Source organism: Brachycentrus maculatus, unplaced genomic scaffold (genome assembly GCF_059751285.1).
Source record: "Brachycentrus maculatus isolate JH-2025_06_01 unplaced genomic scaffold, ASM5975128v1 h1tg000144l, whole genome shotgun sequence".
NCBI lineage: Eukaryota > Metazoa > Arthropoda > Insecta > Trichoptera > Brachycentridae > Brachycentrus > Brachycentrus maculatus.
The window spans coordinates 3,815,699-3,836,693 of NW_028280897.1; the positions used below are offsets into that span (position 1 = coordinate 3,815,699).

Genomic DNA, 20,995 nt, shown 5'->3' on the forward strand with positions numbered 1-20,995 from the left:
TTACTAGACATTTACTAATGTCTCGTTATATATTATAGATATACAACTAGACTTTGGCATAGAAATATGCATCACCAAAACTACTTTGTAATACATATTTTAATAATCTACAAATTAATAGTAAATGGCGACAAACGGTGGTATTTTATATTAACGGATAACATTATCAAAATTAATAATATCAAGATGCCTGTGTACATTAAAGACATTAAGAATTAAATTTTTATACATATTTCACAAAGCTGGATTAAATATAACATTAAGAGGAGTTAAGATGTTGAGTGTGTATATTACGTAATACTCTCCTTATCATTCATTGTTCACTTTGTGTAATACCACTTTTATTACGCAAAGTGAAAGATGAACGATAAGGACAGTGTTATTTACCATACCAAAAAGTGAACATCGCTTTTAATATACAAACAAATGGATATTGCGTATTTTGCAAAATTCCATGGTTATCAGGTTTTATAGATAGAAAACTATGATAGTTGAAAGTTTATATGACTTAACACCGAGACCTCACTGCGGCGAAGGAAAGTGATGTCACTGCAACTTCCCAACTGACCAGTTAATGGACTAGACCTCCACATATTTTGACAAAATATCATTTAGTTGTTGAAATACAAGCATAATATTAATGAAACGCCTGGTACGTTTGTATAGAACTGAAGTCATATCGTAGGTATACTGGCAAATAATGTAACTCTAAAATCCCAGTTTTAATAATCCCTGTTTTTTAAAACTCTTAACCAACTAACTAACTAACCATCACGCCGCTTCCCCGCAGGGGAAGGCAGAGAGAATCGAACGCCACACCACTCTGTCTTTGCAAACATTCTTTGCCTCTTCTACATTCATGGATCTCCTCATACATACCCGACGATTATTACGACTCCTGACCCGGCCGCTTTCAAGTATTTGACATACCTGATTGTGCCAAGTTTTTTTCGGTCGTCTTCTGCTTCTTTTTCCAACTACATTCGCCTCATAAATTAAAATAAAATACCATAAAATACCTGCTATTACACTTAAAGATGAATTTACTGTTAAAACCACATAAATTGTCGAATCCTAGAGCCTTTCCATTTTTCAAGGACTTAGTGGCATTCTTAATTTCTTCCATACTTATCTCTCTTGAAACATCATTCACACATATTCGGGGAAATGTACTTACGTCACAAGTATACTTTCAAGTATTTGGCACGATCAGGTATGCCAAATACTTGAAAGTGGTCAGGTTAGGAGTCGTAACAATCGGCGGGTATGTATGGGGAGATGCATGAACGTGGAAGAGGAGAAGAATGTTTGCAAGGACAGAGTGGTGTGGCGCTCTATTCTCTCTGCCTACCCCTGCGGAGAAGCGGCGTGATGGTTAGTAAGTTAGTTTTTTTACCACATAAATATGACATTTTAAACTACTTGGTGTATTTTGCCAGTTTATAGAATGTTGAAAACTTTATAATTTGCATGATAAGTCAAAATTGCATATTTTCTAGTTCACGTTTTTTGCCAGTACATCCACGTTAAATGCCTTGAGAATAACTCGATGATAGTGATAAAAATGTTGTCATAACGATATTAACACATTCGCAGATACTTTTTTTCATTCAGCGGTATCTAAAATGGACATGTCAAGGACCTAGACCTTTAAGGACCCGCACATTTAACTGTTGACTCATAATTAGGAAATTAAGAAAGACATGATTAATTTTTTTTATTTATGTTTTACTTTGTAAATACTATTTATTAAAATCTATTGTGACACGTGTTTCGATGCGTTTTGCATAATTTTCAAACACTGTAAATTTAAAAATGGTGTTTGAAAATGATGCGGAATGCATCGAAACATATGTACAATAGATTTTAAGACAAAAAGGTATTTACTAAGCATAAATTAAATTAAAAATAGATAGATTTTATCATAAAGTGATTGCCGAATCAATTATAGAGACATGAATTTACATGACAGCACTGTAACTGCGAATATGATAAAGACAAAAATTACAAAAACACAGTTGACTGGATACAAATAATATCACGGATGAATAGAGGTAGGCCAACATCACGTACGTAACATATCAAATTTAAACTTGATCAATATGCGTTAAGTCCTTGGACCCCCTGAGGAGGGCGGCAGCTTTGGCGACGTCCCAATCGCAACTGTCCAGAGCGGCCGAGCTCTTGAACAGAGTATCCTCCAGCTCGGTGTAGCGCTGTTCCACCAACTTTATAGCTTCGAGCACGTTCCAGGATGTAAGCTCCAGCATCACAAGGCAAGACCAGGGACATATCTGACAAGTGTTGAAAGAATATATATATTATACATAGATTGCCTACAGGGATTATGTTATCATTTTTAATTAATGTTTTACTTAGTAAATACCATTCATTTTCAAACACGGTGTTTGAAAATGATGCAGAATGCATCGAAACACGTGTCACAGTAGATTTTAAGAAAAAGTGGTATTTACTAAGTAAAACATTAATTAAAAATGGATAGATTTTACCACAAAGTGACTGCCGAATCAATTAATTAAATTATGTTATCAAACTGAAGACCAAAAATACGATATTTTGCAAAAGAACGATTCCACTTATTTATTGTAAATGCAGTTAGTTGGTAAAATACCATTTTTTTTTGGTAATGTTTTTAAAATAAACGAAAGTTATTGGATAAAATTCTACTTTTATTTTAAAACGTATACAATGATATATAATGTAATGCTTCCGTCTTATCAAGACAGTATCAAACAGGAGTTTGATAATGTCTTCATAAAGTGAAACGCGTCACATAATATATACATATTAAAATAAAAGTAGAATTTCATCCAATAATTTTATTTTATTTATACTTTGCCAAAAATGAACAATTCCACCACCAACAAAGGAAATTGGACGTCTTTGTAATTTGGAATGTAATCTAAATTAATAATATTTTTTTGCTAATTCTTTTACAATTTAAGGCGATGAGGCGATTACTGCTATTTCTAACACCCATTATGTCTCGATGACAATAGAGTCGGACATTCTACTATTAAGTTAAGTTTTTATTACCAAAACTAGGTATTTTTATAGGTTGTAATTGCAAATTTTTACGTGACTTTATTTTATGGGAACAGTAATGAAATTGTTATCATCTGAAGAAAATTCATATTAATCTTCATTCGAAGATGTAGTTGATTTTAAAATATTTTTATAATAATTGTTTTTCATATTTGTTATGTATTATTAATATCTTACATCTAAAAATAATAGTTAACACATACTTATATGTAACAATAATTAAAGAAAACACTTGTTTTTTACCACTTGAGTTTTATTATAGACTACATGTTTCAGAAGTTAAACTTCCATCATTCAGGTCTGTATAATAACAGACATATGTTATTATACAGACCTGAATGATGGAAGTTTAACTGCTGAAACATGTAGTCTATAATAAAACTCAAGTGGTGAAAAACAAGTGTTTTCTTTAATCATTGTAACATGTCTTACCACAAAGTTAATGCCGAAACAATAAATAAAATACTTATACATATCGCCCACTCCTTTCAAGAACGTCATAAATCAAAATACTTGATTTTTCAGGAGAACGATTTTAAAGATTATAAATATAACACAATGTATTAAAAATAAATACTAAGCCACTTATTGAACTTTTTACTGTGTAACAGATCTTTTTAGGTAAAACCTGAAGGTTTTTTCTACATTTGAAAAATATTTTGTTTATTTATAAAAATAATTAAACAATACATTTTCTTCAAAATGCAAAAACAACAATTTCTGCCCTGTAGCGGGTAAACATTAAGTTAAAAATATGCCGCTTTTGCTGGGATATAGTACATTTTCTGGGCATTCCGAAAACAAGCACAACTGAAAATTGACGAATTTTGATTTATGACGTTCTTGAAAGGAGTGAGCGATATGTCAAAAATGTATGTAAAAAACGCTTTTATACATACGGGAAATGCATAAAAGCGTTTTTTATATACTATCATCGGTAGAAAGCGGGAGACGCTTATAAGTGTTCTATTTGCTTATGTATATTTGGTATAGCGCATGAGACGCCAAAAAACATTGTACAGATGGGATACAATTGAGTTTGCAGTAACTTGCGATTAGTATACTGAGGGTCGGGCGGTAAACTGCTTGAGTATAATTATATAAGGGTCAGGGTTGATGAAAAAAAAAATTGCCCGACAACAATGTGTTGATACATATAAATTATATAGTTGTTATAACAATAATAGATACAGGCAATGCTTTTAGATGCTACCAAATGGGTAAAAATAATATTACCTTTTGGTTTAGCGCTTTGAGCATTAATCTGACTTCATCGGAGTCCACTCCTCTCTGCCTTCCACAGGGTTTTTTATCGGCAAATTCCAATAAATCTTCCACTGAAACACGGTCCGGTGATCCTGTAATAAAATAAAAGGATACATTTTGCGTAACTTCTATCCAATTCCTCAAGGTTGACATACAAAATTAGAGCTTGAAGATTATAGTATAGGTATACCTTTTGCCAAGGTGCTTGGCTCCGGTTCTTCAATATCATCTCCGACACTTCTCCTCTGCAAGAATCGACTCCCCTCATTCTGTTTGACACTATGCCACCGTATAGCCTGATCATCAACCGCTTTCACTTTGCTCCCGATGAACCCCGCAGCTTCACTTTGGTCTTCATGCACAGCATCTTTTTCTGTTAAGATTTTATTAAACAGAACATTTCTCCCTAACTCAGTTGGCTGAGAAGAGACTGTCGTGTCTTGAGTATTCAATTTACATAGATTATTAATGATATCGTACAAGGACATATCGCTTTCCTGAGCAGCAGCAGTGTTGGAGGAATCATCTATGTAATCCATGTCTATGTTAACAGGATTCAAATTCAACAACTGCTCATTCTTCGTGCTGTTAGGATTTCCTTTCAAATCTTCAACTTCATTTCCATCGTTGGCAATCTGCCCAGAGATAGAAGTGGCGGTGTCGGTAATCTTGGGCTTATCACGAGCTTCGACACCATCGCAAACATCGACAGAAGCAAAATTCTTCTCCAATTGAGCTTCAAATTTAAGTGACGGGGTGTCAAATGAGTCACTCGGGAACGCAAACTTGCGCGTTATGTTTTGGTAATCAGTACTTTGCGAGTTCTTGATCGGGAGTGGTTTAATTTTTACACCATCACCGGTCGAATGCACCTCCAAATTGTTTCCAGTAGAAGTTGTAGCTTTTACTTGGTGTTTGGTAGCCAACGACGTCACCGAGTGTTCGGAAATTGTTTGTAAGGGATTGAAAGTGTTCAATGGACTAGACTCCGGGAGTACTAGCGGGTATTTACGAACATGGCGCTTCTTATTAGGGTTAAACACAACACTGCGATCTCGCGGAGGAAGAGGCAGTGGGTTATTGACATTCTGTAAATGAAAAGAAAAGATCTTTAATAATATAAATTAGAACACAAAGAGGAAATAATAAAACCTTTGCAATATCTATATATGGTAAAAAATATGTGATTGTTTTCAAAAGATCATTACCATAGTCACTACTTTCTTTATTGCTCCAGTATTCTTGAGGGACGGAGCAGCCATGGCGGGTTCAGAAACATGTCCATCATTTGGGCTATGAAATGCAAAAAAACTATAAAACAAAACTAAATTATTAAGCAGTTTTTAAAACCTCCTTAAAGGAAACGTTGTCCGTTAAAAAAGCAATATGTATATTGGTAAGCTTGCTTTGCTATTTGAAATATATCACGATGCCTATGTAGTTAGTAATATAAGTCTACTGTACAGTTGAAAACAACTTTCTAAAAATACTTATCAACAACCAAATAACAGTTTTTATGATTGTACGTTATATAATGTATCCGCCATATGAATTTAAGAGGCCTGCACACTACACCTCAAGGTATGGAATAAATAAATGATAAACTTTACATAATATGTCGAGTCTTAGGCTAAATTCAAAGATGGGTTTAGGAATGGGTGTGAGATATTGAAAACCTGTTAACTGGGGAGTTCATTTTTTAATTACGCAACACACAACGGGCACAAACTCTTTCACTATTTCATATATGTATTTTATTTATGCTTAAAATAAATGAAAAGATTATGAAATATATATTTTTTCCTCTATTTATATATAAATCACAAACGAAAATACAACAAACAAATACAAAAGAATTCATGTCGACACATGTATGGATGACTAATTACCTTTGCTGTTCTAAAATATAGGTTTCGCCCATTCTAGGGCGCAACATATATTTACAGGAGGTATTCATATGTCCTTCCCGTACCCGATATTGTTTACGTTTGACATATTTATACGCACCGCCCGGTTAACAGGTTAAAACAAGTACTGTAAAAATATTTCAAAATTGTAAGTATTAATGAAAAATAAATACCGTATTGGAGCAGAATCTACTTCACTCCGCATTGCATGGTGACGACTCATGGATGGTGGTAGCGTGAGAGAGGGTACATTGGCCTTTCCCTGGCTCTGTCGAGCGTTGACGCGATTCTTCTTAAAGTAACTGGGTCTTTCCACCAAGCTCTCGTACGCCATTCTACTCTCCGCTGTGATGCTAGACTGTGGGTACGGCGGGACAAGGAAGTGGAAGGTAAAAAAGAAACAAAATATGAAACAATAAAAACAAAATTAAAAAATTTAGCCAGTGTGTTAAGACTAGCATTATACATCAATTTATTCAATTGTGCAAAAATTAAAATCATTGCCAAAACCATAACGGGAAAAAAAAATTGCCATTCACATTTATTTGTAACATACATTCAAACATTGTACACACAAAAATAATAACATTTAACATATAACTAAAATTATTTCGAAAAGCCGTTTATATAGGAAAGACTGTAGAAGATTTCAAACCACTTTTTACATGTCACAACATTTATTATTCAATATGATAAAGACAATTAACATCCCTACTTGAAATGTACTAACACAAAATCTGAAAGATTATTCAGGAATATACTTGACAAAAGGGAAAAGATTACCTTTTAGGGATTTGGCACGCATTACTTACAAACCGAATGTATAGTTATTCGACCATAAGAGTTATGTTGTGATATTTTTTTTTTTGACATTTAATAGCCACAGTTATATTAATACATTCAAAAGTATAATATAATATGTTCCAAAGATGGTTGGAGCGCAGTGATCTAACCATCTTTTGATGGCCAAAAGACAGTGCATATAGAAATAAAACACCGGACTAAAGTACCACTCGATATGAAATACGAAATTGTAAATACTACAAGTATCCAGATAGCGTGGTGCATTTGACATAATAGATGTGCAGACAAAGTCTGGTGCAATCTAAGTTTTATTGATTAACCTTTAGCCGCCCAGTGGTCCTTTACGGGATCGCGGATTTGCGTCGTTCAATGCCTACCGGTTCTATACAGGAGCGTTGATTGTGATGCGTTAGGCTATTCGATTACACTGATTTATAACACTAGTACTCAAAATATCAATATTAGCTTACGTAAATAATGTCTTTGAGATCCCGATCCATCATTTTATTTTTGGTTCCGATAAATATTTTAGTCATGATGCGTAATATTAGTGTTTATACCTGCATTACAAGGTTGACTCTTGGGAGATGCGATGTGTTTTATAAGGCGGACCGTAAAACAAAGCTGCTTTATTACGGTAAATTATAAACAATCTTTTATTTTGAAAATGCTTTTCAATTTACCTAAATAGGACGACTAATTTTAGAGATATAATTATTTTTTTAACAGCTAGGCGTAGACAGCAAGTCGCGCGAATATTTCACAAAATTGCTTGGGAAGGGCGCTATCCTCATTGCACACGGCACATGAGCGTCTAAAGGTTAACTCCAAAAATCTAATTGGAAGTAATTGGATTAATTAAAGTCTATATTAAGATGTTTTCCAAAAATAATCAATGACACATTTAGGTTATAATATTGACAGTATATAATATTAACAGTAGATGAATTTGGCCAGTAAAAATGTTGAGTTATTTCATTAAGAAAACTCATTACATACAAAACAGGAACCATCCGTAAAAGACTGAGTAAACTTTTTTATTATTTACTACGAATGTTACCATTCTCCTGACTCACTATGCATTGCATTAATTGCTTCCTATTTATGCCTAATTACTTATTGATTTGAATATTTCAAATATTTACTTAATATGATTTAATCTGGCAAAACTGTGGAAGAATTGTAAGGCTATATTAGAATAGTATTTATAGATGTTGTATTAAGGTAGGGACATCGTTTGCAGCGAGCATCAGCAAGCATCCGAAACTATGGATGGAGCGCTCGGCTCGCTGTACTGACTATACGAATGCTCGCATCGTAACAGGTTACGTAACACGTTACGACGAAATGGCTCTGGTCAGTCCCTACCATTAGGTTTATTTGAAAACAACAGATTACATTTTTTTTCAAAACTGTAATTTAGTACATACTGATTTAAAAGTGTAAGCGACAGATATAAATAATGAATTCGTAATTCTTAGCTATACGAGCGTATATGTACCACCAAAATATGATTATTCAAAGCTACGATAAATGTCTTAAACACTATAAGGAATAATGATTTATTTTTTCTTTACATACTAAGATAAAATACTGTAAAAAATATTCTTGATTGGAGATTTTTAATAGATAAGAAAATACAATACTTGATATTGAAAAGATTCTACGGAAACTAGACCCTTTTTTATGGGAAATGGAGGGCATTCTTGTAATTGTTTTATATTATCAGATACAAGTAACCACTGACCAGTAATGATTAATGATCCGTGAGCTGTTTTAAAGATCCTCTAAAAACTCAAGTAGTGTCAGTCGTTTGAGATCTCTCTACTTTTAATCAGTCCGCAAAAAACATCACAGTGATTTACAGAGATGATAAAGAAATGTACTTTTAATTTTAAACGCGGAATTTGGCAGAAAGTTTAGAGTAATTATTAAAAACACTCATTTAGAAATAAGACAAGTTTCCTAAGTGTATCATATCCTAGGTGCAAAGTTTCCATCTCTTCATAGCAACACCATGTTTATCTGAATTGATTCACCATCTTCTATGAGTGTATTTAGCCTGCAATCTTGAGTTATTCCGTGCATAATATTAAACTTCTTCAAATATACATATCAATATATGTATTAAATACCATATTTTTAAGAATGCTAAATGTCCTAAACAATTTTTTTTCCAAACTTCCTCAAATATGCATATCAATATTATGTATTACGTACCATATTTTTTATATGAATGCTAAATGTCCTGAACAGTATTTTTTTTCAATCTTCCTCAAATATGCGTATCAATAAATGTATTACATACCATATTTTTAATTAGAATGCTAAATGTCCTAAACAATTTTTTTTCCAAACTTTCTCAAATATGCATATCAATATATGTATTACGTACCATATTTTTTATATGAATGCTAAATGTCCTGAACAGTATTTTTTTTCAATCTTCCTCAAATATGCGTATCAATAAATGTTTTACATACCATATTTTTAATTAGAATGCTAAATGTCCTAAACAATTTTTTTTCCAAACTTTCTCAAATATGCATATCAATATATGTATTACGTACCATATTTTTTATATGAATGCTAAATGTCCTGAATAGTATTTTTTTTCAATCTTCCTCAAATATGCATATCAATATATGTATTACATACCATATTTTTAATTAGAATGCTAAATATCCTAAACAATTTTTTTTCCAATGTCTTCAAATATGCATATCAATATATGTATTACATACCATAGTTTAATAAGAGTGCTAAATATCCTAAACATTTTTTATTTATTTCAAACTTCCTTAACTATACATATCAATATATGTATTACATACCATATTTTTAATAAGAATGCTAAATGTCCTAAACAATTTTACTATTTCAAAATTCCTTAATTACATTTTTATAGGAAAAATTAATATGGTGTTTGTTACTATAAACTCCGTAAAAATTTTTTTTTGACGATTAAAGTATACATAGTTTGAGTCAACGTGATACTATTATGTAAGAATTATTTTCGATTTTGAGGGCATTATTTGGCCGCTAAGAAAATGAAAATATTACACTTACATAAATTTTCTGTAAAATATGGAGATGAAAAATACATCAACATTTTTTACATTGCTTAACCGAGAATGATACACCTAGCCATATAAATGTGTATGCATTTTACTTAATTTTCCAATATATTACTAACATATTTAGAAGAAAGATTAAATTATTATTTATGTTTAGGGATACATATCTTATAACATGTATACTTAACCTTTCCCTCCCGGTGATATGTATTTACTACAACTTGACTTAAAAAATGAGAATATGAATATAATATATAATATGTAGATACGAGCTCAGAATTTTTGTATTCCTGTGTAATATAAGTATGTATTACATAAAAGTATTACAGTAAAGTTATTCATTAGCAGCGACGGATATGAATTATTTGTAAAAAAATCGGGGATAAAATCACCAATACACAAAGGTTCCCTCAGAGTGTGCGAGCATGCCGTTGCTTTGCATATACGCGCATGTCGTTACGAGTTTAGTAGTGCGTAGACTGTCGTACGCAACGGTCATGTCAATATATTAGTTATTGCGGCTACTTGCGATATATTTTTTTCTCATTTCCAGATACTTACCAGAGCTAACATTACAAAATTGTTACATTTCAACTTTAACTATGGTCAATAAAAGCAACATTTAGGAATATTCCCATTATTCACGTTTTTAAACCACAATTTCATATGGTGTACACAATATATATATCACCGGTGCATGCGGAAGTTTTTAGCACCGTAAGGGAAAGGTTAATATACCAATATATTACGACATATTTAGAAGTAAGATTAAATTATTATTTATTTTATTATTACTTATCTTATAACATGTATACTTTATAAACATGTGTATACCATGTATTTTACATGCTAAAATATGTAATACATTAATTGAATAATTATTGTTAACAACTATTGGCTACTTTAAAAAAATGTTTTCGGAAAATAAGATTCACAAGTAATTGAAGATCAAGATGAGATATTACTGTCTCCGCATGAAGTGCAAATCAGAGATGCAGAAATGTAGGCAAACTAAAATGATCTCTTGTTCTGAATCCATTCGTAACGCATTTAAGGAGCTGGACTAGGTGGAAACCCGGCGGAATAGTCCATCTTGAAGTCTGGATATTCCGTCAAAGACTCGTTACTGGAACCGGAGGAAGACGATGTTGATGCCACACGGATTCCATCCGCGGGTCTTCTGTCATCAGAATACCAGTCACCAGACATATTGGGTGGGTAGTTAGCATTCACCGCGGATGCGCTGATGGCTTCGGGCCAGTTAAATGCGCAAGGTGTGCTGGCACCTGATCTACCATTGTTACCCTTACTTCTTAAGGTCGGGGAGACAGAAACCGGATTATTCAGGAAGTTCTGGGTGGGCGGCGGGCTTTTGCCAGTGAGTTTAGACACATCGAAGTTAGAAGCCTCTATTCCGTAACCTGGATGAAGGTGATTGGCCAGAATAGGTTTTGGCTTCATTCTTAACAATTCCTCTGCAAACTCTCGCTTGTCAGGCCTACGTGCCGGTTCGTTTACCGGTGTTCTGATCTGGGTAGTAATTTTCGGATTGTTCCTGTACAAATAGCCCGCATTAACTCGATCGAATTGAACAAAATTACCAATATTGTTCTTGGAATTACGAGATGGAATGAAATCGGAGGAAAGTTGTCCACTTCCAGCAGTTGTAATAAAGTTCTGAGGAACACTCCGGATACTAGAGTTAGAAGTGGACAGTTGCGAAGCCATTTTGCTCGAAGAAGATTTCTGGGAACTCCTTCGACAAGATAACTGTCTGACTTGTTTCGAGTGGGAAGAAGTTTTGTTCATTATCAAGCGAATGTCACATTCAGAATGACTGACAGAGTAATCTATGGCAGCGTCACTATCACTAGACGAAGTGTCTGCATTGTAGACTCCGGGATTGTAGGACTGACGCCTGAGGTTCCGGGCTCGAATGGATTTGGAACTCAAGACCTTTTGCATAGGGTAGTTCGACTTTGCCGAATTCGGCATAGCTCGTCTTTCAGAAAATGATAAAGCTCGCGGTCTGTTGGCGTAATAATCATTAGTTTGATTGAATGTGGTTTTCTGCACTTGGTAAGAATGAATACTTGAATTAGAATTGTGTAAACCCGGACTGAATACCATACTGTTATCGAATCCATAATTCTGTGGGGCTGCGACAACATATTTCTTTCCATCTATTTGCTGAACATAAACAGAGTTACTTTCAAAGAAAGCGTTGGAATTGGCCTTCTCTTGATTTGTCGAGAAATTATTATTTTGCCGCGCCTGATTCACGCTGGTCTTTTTTCTAGTGAAACTATCTGATTTCTTCAGAACTTGATAATTATCGTAGTGTTGCATCGATTTACCGGCAATGTCGTTGAACAATTCTCTGTTTTGCAGACTGCGTGGACTATAAACATCTATATTGTGTTCGTATCCGGAGTTGGCATTAGCGTACTCAAACTCTGGGTCTATAATTCCATCATTTACATTAGGGAATAAGAAGTAGCTCGCATTTGGAGACTTGACAGATTTAGGTGTCATGCTGGCATTCTTTGTGTTAAATTGGGGGCTCAGTGGGCTTCCTTTTACTTTACTGGAAGAGAAAATACCAACTTTCGACAACCTACGATCGATAGTTTCTAACAAATCAAATGATGATGAATTGTACTCTTTATCAGATGTTTTGGACTCGGGATACCCACGAAGGGAGTTTCTTAGAGATCCCTTCTCTCGTTTTAAAGTATCACTCTTCAATGAAAGAATACCGTCATCTAAAATAGAAGCCGGAGTTTGAATTATTTCTTCCCTCTCTGCAAATTTTTTTTTATGGGTAAGTAGTTTTACATCGGGGCTCTTTTTGAAAGATTTTTTAGTGAGTGTATCGTTATCAGAATTTGAATTATTATCAGATTTATTTGTTACACGCTGAGAATCAGCATTATATAAATTAGAATTCGATTTCTTTTTCGATTCTTTAGGGACCTGATGCTTGAAATCATACGTAATATCATCGTAATGGGATTTATTTTTTGATTCTTTAGGGACCTGATGCTTGAAATCATACGTAATATCATCGTAATCCGATTTATTTTTCAAATCTTTAGGAACCTGATGTTTGAAATCATACGGAATATCATCGTAATGCGATTTATTTTTTGATTCTTTAGGGACCTGATGCTTGAAATCATACGTAATATCATCGTAATGCGATTTATTTTTTGATTCTTTAGGAACCTGATGTTTGTAATCAAACGTAATATCATCGTAATGCGATTTATTTTTCGATTCTTTAGGGACCTGATGCTTGAAATCATACGTAGTATCATCGTAATGCGATTCCTTATTTAGAGATGTAAGTGTTCCTTGCAAAGAAGATATATCGTATCCGAAAGATGAAACTTCACTCAAATCAGAATAAGACGTAATATTCAACGGTTTTGTCAACAACTCCCGGGATTTTGCGAAGCAGAATTCAGCGGACGCTTTATCCCACAAAGGTAACCTCAATATATTTTGCGACATTGAATCTATATCATTACTAGCGATAGAACTTAAAGACTGCAAAGAGCATTGTAATTTCTGTTTAAATAAAAATAGCCAACAAAAACAAAACAAAATTATATAGAAAATGAATTAGGACCATGAATTGATGCGGTTATGAGGGGGGAGAAGCATGAAATGAGAAATTAAACTTTTACTAACATACACATATAGCACATGTAAAGCTACAAAAGCAACTAAGAATGTACACAGACTGTATATAGCAACACTTAGACAAAATGCTGTTTTGTATGTGTTAAGGATGTGTTTCAGTTAAATATTACTCTACACAAGTCGATGATTTCTAGTGAGGACGAAGAGAGCCACTGAAGATCCTAGGGGGCAGTGGACCAAATACATTTAGAATCCAGCGCTCCGAGTGATGTGTACATCAAGTAACTTAAGACACGTCAAGTGAAATATAGTCAGTATCATCAGACTACTCAATGTCTAAGTATTCCATATATTCTGGAAGCTGGCGCCTCCAGTTGAAGAACAGCTGTTGTCTCTACTCTACCTCATTACAAGGACAATTGTAATGGCAGTCCACTAGGCCATCCCAATGACAAGATCTATTTCTAGATCTTACATTTACACATAAACCAGCAGCATAGTCAGTTTGCCTGTATATTAGATTTTAAAGTCATACTTGATGATGTCAGTGTAGGTAATGTAAAATTTGGAAAGTATTAATGTGTTGAATTAATTCATTAAATGTACCTGAATGTCCGGAACACTTTGGGCCTCCTGGGTAAATGATCGTTTCTCGGTTTTACCACCTAGAAAAAAAAGTGAATTGATTGGATAAATTAGCAATCAAACAAATATCATAGATTTTTTTGTCATTTTTACTGGGTTTAGCCCTATTTATCGCCCGAACGCAACAAGCCATATCCCGTACGTTCACGTACATAAAGTATACCCGTAATCACAGAAACGTTTGTGATACATCAAATTTTTCCTACTCGCCCTACGCATACGAATACGTCATACGGCGCGTTTAGCATTTCGAGGTGAATAACACTGGCTACCTATTTTAGCAATGTTTGCAGAATATGTCGAGATTCAAACTAACCTCTATATATACCTGAATAATTTTGTTGCTCGTTAGTTTTACTATTCACATGTAGATGAAAACATCTGTAGTTTTCGAAGCTAGTTATGTGTAATGAAATAAAACTTATTAAGTGGTATTATGCAAGTGTTTAATTTTTTTTTATAAATCTAATTTTTAATTATTATTGTTCCAATCAATGGACTTTTACTGTAACAGATTACGACACTCACTATGGAAATAAGTACCTTTAGAACCGGTGAACTTGAGAGTATGGGAGTGGTGAGAGTAGCCCGTCAGAGGAAACTTGAAGTGAAACTTGGACTTCTCAGAAGTTTCTTTCGGCTCCAAATCCGTCAACGAACTATAATAAAAGTAAAACATTTTACTAAAAATCTTCAAAAGCAAAACAGTCAAACACATTTTAGTCATTGATCACAAACAAATATTTATCCCAAAGAACGGAAGATATCTTAACAAATTTTAAAGTGAATTATTTATTATTTAACCATATCCGCTCCATGGGTGGAGCATATGGAGTCCACAAACTGTCTCCAGGCTTTTCTGTCGGTTGTCAGCTCCCTTGCATCCTCCCAAGTCAGATCCGCATCCCGAAGTTCTGACGAGAACTGCCAACGAATTGTCAGCAGTGGTCATCCTGGGCGGCACGAACCTGATGCCTTGTTAAAGAGTCAAACTTGATTAAGGCTCTCAGGAGGCATGCGGAGTACATGGCCAGCCAACTGAATCGCCTTTTCTTGACGACAGTTGTGACCAAGATTTGCTGCGTCCTACGCCTTATCTCATCATTCCTCACAAAGTCAAACCAACGCATGCCTAAAATTCTCCGCAGACACCTATTCTCAAAGCTTAGTACACGGCTGCTCTGGACCCTTGTAAGGTGCCATGTTTCACAGCCGAATAGCTTACAGAATAGATGCCAGCGAAGAATTTTAGGCATGCGGTGGTTTGACTTTGCGAGGAATGAGGAAATACAGCGCAGAACCCAGTAACCCATGGTCGCAACTGTCTCTAAGAAAAGGTGATTCAGTTGGCTAGGCCATGTACTTTGCATGGGAGAGCCCCGTACCCTCTTTTGAAAGGCAACAGGTTTTTGTCACCCAGGACGTCAACTGCTGACAATCTGTCGGCAGTTCTTGTCTGAACTTTGGGACATGGACCTGACTTGGGAAGTTACCGGGGAGCTGGCAGCCGACAGAAGAGCCTGGAGGCAGTTTGTGGACTCCACATAGAAAGTGGATACAGATAGTAGCAGTAGTAGAAGCCAAGTTTAAGTTATCCCTACTTTAAAACCAAAATGTCAATTTCCAGATAGAAAGTCAGCCCTGGAGGCTTCACGGGTAATGTGATTTCTTTACATATGTAATTATTATTTTTAATTACCTGGTAATAATTTCGTTTGCCAAGGCAATAGCGCAGTCCAACATCTTTTGATCATGGGCAGATATTGGCATTATTCCAGATTCACTTTGTTTCTTTTTGAATATTGTTGACGTATCAGTCATTCTATAACAAAAAAATAAACATATAGCAACCAAAAAAATTTTTGTATGAGACATATCGCTCACTTCTTTCAAGAATGTCATAAATAAAAAAAACTCGATTTTTCAAGAGAACGTTTTTAAATTTTAAAAATATAACACAATGTATTAAAAATAAATATCAAGCCAATTATTGAACTTTTTACTGTGATCTTTTTAGGTAAAACCTGAAGGTTTTTTCTCCATTTGAAAAATATTTAGTACATTTAAAAAAATATTTAAACAATAACTTTTCTTCAAAATGCAAAAACATTTTCTGCCCTGTAGCAGGTAAATATTAAGTTAAAAATATGCCTCTTTTGCTGGGATATGGTACATTTTCTGGGCATTCCGAAAACATGCACAACTGAAAATTGTAGATTTTTGATTTATGATGTTCTTGAAAGGAGTGAGCGATGTCATAATGAATATAGATTTAAATCAGTGGAATGTGTTTGCTCAGTCATTTGCTGATATTTTTTTATGTAAGTAACAGAAAATGAACCTACGTAGAATGGGATTCAGCATTCTCACTGTGATGTTTTACTTCGTCACGATCTAAACCAGCCGCTTCATCTTGCCCTTCTTCATTACGGAACATGGATTCCAAATGATTGAGCACAGTCTTTCGAAATTCGGATTCCTAAAACCAAAATTATAAAATTAATTGACAAAAAAATAGTCAATTCATGATAGAAAACATTATTTGCATGAATTCGAACATTAGGTGTTTTATTTTCTTAATTGATACAATCAAAACCAACACACCGATTTTTATACTGAAGAGGACCCGCGCTGGACCCATACTCGGGTTGATTACGCACACACATACATATAGAAGAAGAAAAATACTGTGTTTTAAATGTATTTACCGGTTCTGTAACCTCAGAATTGCCAATTTTTGACTAAGAAAAACACAAATCCTTTATGAAAACGGTTTATTCCAAGTATTGGGCCTCGCTAGCTACACCCTGCCAATAAAAGTCCTCGGTTTTTGAGGAAACACGTCATCATGCCATTTTCAAACATCTTTATATGAATGCATTTGCTGGTGAAGCGGCGTGATAATTGGTTAGATTAATGTATTTTGGCTATAATAATAACAATAATAATAATAATAAAACCCTTATCCTCACCCAATGGTGCATAGGGCACTGCGTCATATAAACGCAGTGTTATCTTGATCGTTTACACATGAAGGAAAGGTGATCAGCCCTCCGCTTCAGGTACCAGTCCAGGGTAATATTGAATAAATATGACAGTGAAAAAATCACTAATATTTATATTACCCCCCTTGGGAATCGAACCCGGGACCTCCAGAACGGTAGCCGAGCATGCTGACCATTACACTACGGAGGCGGACAAATTTTACGGATTTTGGCTATAAGACACATTTATCTTTAAAAAAATGCTTCCTAAATTCAGGTGCGTCTTAAACTCTAAATTAATATAATTTGAAAATACTCTCAGTCTTAAAAATGGCCATATATTCGATGGCGCGGAAAACCTATCTCAACCTGGTAACATTGCAATGATGGGAATAATACAATAAAAAATATAGTATTATATTCCACACAACACCACATATGCATTTGTAGTACATAAAAACACTACAATTGTGCGATGCGCTGTTTTCTGATGCAAACAGAGACCAGAGGCGATTTTCAGATATTTTAAAGGTCAGTTTGGTTTTATAAACCAAGAAAAAAACAGTATGGCTTTGTAATCTAAAAAATTGCTTTAAAATTAAGGTGTGTCTGTATAATACGGTACCTCATCATCATCAGATATTTCTTGGTATTCGTGAGTCTCCGGGCCAGTACCGTAATCATCATCACCAGAACCGTTGGAATCGTCTTTATAAGGGTTGGAACGAGAAGTGCTAGGAGCATCCATGCTGCTTGGCGATTTCTTCTGGAAGAAAAACAGTATCAATGATAAGAACAATATTCAGATAGGTTTGGTATGAAGTAATTGCTTTTCAAATCAAATATGTTGCTTAAAGTAAAGTAAAGTAATATACAAACCACTAATTAAATTATGTAAACAATATCTAAATCATTGTCATAAAAGTCGAGGCGCTATGATATTGTCGGTGTCCACCCATATTCCATGTGTTCTATGTACATGTATATTGTGTGTGCAATGACAATAAATATTGGTTTTAATCTAATAATATATTAAAAATGCAATTCCATCACGAAGTGTCAGTGTATAGTATAAATCTATTAATAAATAATAAAAAAAATCTAGATATACTTTTCGATGAAAATTAATAAAATAGGTAGCAGAAGAATAATAGGTACAAGAGATAAAAAAATTACGAGTTATATTTTTATTTATTTATTCATAATTGCTCACAATTCATACAAAATAATTGTCAGGACTGCCAAAAAACTGAAAAAAGCCGTGTTCTAGCATTCCTGTTACAGCATGCATATACCAGGTGTATGCATAAGTTTTTGCAGGAAGAAAACACATAGTTTTCTACGGAGATGTTTTTTTTGCTTTTTCAAAATACTGGTCATCGGCATCTACGCACTTTGTTTATCTTTCAGGTAAGTTATGAATACCTTGCCTGAAAAACTCCGTCTTTTGAGGCAAACCATTTGCCGATCTATTATCAACTTTTTCTGTGAGCGAGTGCCCCATTGAGTACGGCGAGTGCGGAAGGATATCCCATTCAAGCAATTTCAAGGTAACTTTTACTGGTTTTGCAGTGTGAGACAGCGCATTGTTGTGTAACAAAATCACTGCCATGTCTTCTGGCCCATTCCGATTGTCTTTCGATCAATGCGTGCTTTAAATTAATCATTTGTTGGCGATAGTGTTGTGCATTAACGGTTTCAAGAGTTCATAATACTGAATACTGGTCTGGTCCCACCAGACACAAAGCCGAAACAAACTTCTTGCCGAAACGATGTTGAAGGACTTTTCGATTTTCCATTTGTCATTCATTCAAATCGTAGTGGGACTATTTACCGAGTTTAATGATCTTTCCCATTGCTCGTAAACGTCTGCTGATTGTTTCTTGAGACATTTAATGCTTTTGCTTATTCCTGTTGAGTTGGATCATCATCCAGTAACGCCTGCAATTGCTCGTCTTTGCAATGTTAGTGGTCTACCAGAGTGCGCATTGTTTCTCGCATTGAAATCACCACATTTAAATTGTGGAAATCATGTCTCACATGTCCTTATATATGGAGCGTGTTCGCCATATGTTTCTACCAGCAAAAGAAGACTTTCCGCTGCCTTTTTCTTTTGATTAAATAAGAAAAGCTATGCAAATGTTATTTTTCAGGCACAAATGTCGATATGATCACTGAACGATACAACACAGACGCTATTGTTTGGCGGACTCAACATGAATTAGTTTGTAGATTTATGTCAGACGAACAAACTGACATAGCCAAATTCATACCCACATAGTGTTCGGTAGCGCCATCTCTTAGTGAAACCGAAAAAGACTTATGCATACACCTGGTACAGTAGACTCTCGATTTACCTGGATGGATGGTACAGCTACTTATTAGTTATTTTACAAACTTACCACGCATCGCGAAAGAGATCAGAGACTTCAAGTCTCATTATATGACTGGTTCGTAAAGATTCAAAACAAGAAACAGTTGACAGTTGTTTTAACAAGAAAACTGTCAACTGTGTTGTGTAGTTTTTTGTTATTGTGGACGCAAATATCCCTCTTTTAAATAATGTAAAATAATTCGTGCATTATGGAATTGAAAAATAATAAGAAACATGCATTTTTTAGAACATCATCATCTCAGTTAAACCACCACCCAGTTTCCCGTTAAACTGATCATGGTAAAACAAGTCTACTGTCCATAAAAATAATAAATAGAGAAAAAAAAATGTCATGTTTTTTTTGTATAAGTGTGTACAATAAAATTACAGAGTACCTTTGATTCATGATGAACATGTGCTACAGACTCTAACAGTAAATTTCCATGATGACCACCTAAAAAGAAATCATCAGTATTTATTATGTATAGGAAGTTATAACACATGTATATTACTAAATATGGAATATTCATTAAAAAAAATCTTAAATGGTTGAAAAACCAAATCATCACCTGCTTTTTTTACTTACCATTGTCAGCCACGTCACGTAAGGTCATTTCATTTTCTGACTGTGCACTTTGGTACTGGAGAGGGTTTGTTTCCCTCACAAGAATGGGGTGTGTGAGTGAGTTCAACGGTGTATTATTACCTCCGGTAAAATGAGATGGGGAATTTGGGTTTATAAGCGGTGTCTGCTCTAAATCTTCCGATGGCTTGTACGGAGTTACCACCTGCCTCGGCAAGCTAGAATTCTGAAATGGTAAAAAATGCGTACATTAATAAGGCAAAAACACGCAGCAGCTAAACCAAATTAATAAATTCCTTCAAGTACCTGAAAAATAAGGCCTAACTTAAGTAAAATATTTCTTTACAACATTTTGAGTGTGTCCAAATACTTGTTCACAAAATCTGGATTATCCCCAATTACAGGAGTTATTTTCATATTATTTTAAATCTCACCAATAGATGTCTCTAGTGAAGTTCTAGTGATTCAAGAACAAGATTTCTAAATTGGTTCATATATATATAGAACTTCCAAGAATTTGAGTAGTGTGGTTGTCAATAATGGGTAGAATTGGTGAATGTTACTTGCGTGTAAAGTGATCACTTAAACCAGCCTATGACGGTCGTCAGCCCCGTAAATGCCCAGACTTCCATATTCTTCTT

The 20,995-nt window shown here is 34.4% G+C and overlaps 1 protein-coding gene across 3 annotated transcripts in view; it reads right to left on the reverse strand.

Moving 5' to 3' along the window:
• Window positions 1-1,711: 1,711 nt before the first annotated feature.
• Window positions 1,712-20,995, reverse strand: part of Ack-like (activated Cdc42 kinase-like) — a 37,971-nt gene continuing 18,687 nt past the window's right edge. Inside the window, exons 13-24 of one of the 3 annotated variants that reach the window (XM_088260848.1) lie at window positions 20,358-20,580; window positions 20,167-20,225; window positions 18,023-18,160; window positions 16,759-16,892; window positions 16,113-16,235; window positions 14,957-15,072; window positions 14,375-14,433; window positions 6,413-6,597; window positions 5,541-5,625; window positions 4,523-5,420; window positions 4,303-4,424; window positions 1,712-2,294 (exon numbers count right to left, since the gene is read on the reverse strand). In XM_088260848.1, coding sequence (XP_088116974.1) covers window positions 2,088-2,294; window positions 4,303-4,424; window positions 4,523-5,420; window positions 5,541-5,625; window positions 6,413-6,597; window positions 14,375-14,433; window positions 14,957-15,072; window positions 16,113-16,235; window positions 16,759-16,892; window positions 18,023-18,160; window positions 20,167-20,225; window positions 20,358-20,580 — 2,349 coding nt within the window. In that variant the 3' untranslated portion in view covers window positions 1,712-2,087. Of the gene's footprint in view, window positions 2,295-4,302; window positions 4,425-4,522; window positions 5,421-5,540; window positions 5,626-6,412; window positions 6,598-14,374; window positions 14,434-14,956; window positions 15,073-16,112; window positions 16,236-16,758; window positions 16,893-18,022; window positions 18,164-20,166; window positions 20,226-20,357; window positions 20,581-20,995 lie in introns of all 3 variants that reach the window. The other 2 variants (XM_088260847.1, XM_088260849.1) reach the window with 2 other exon arrangements.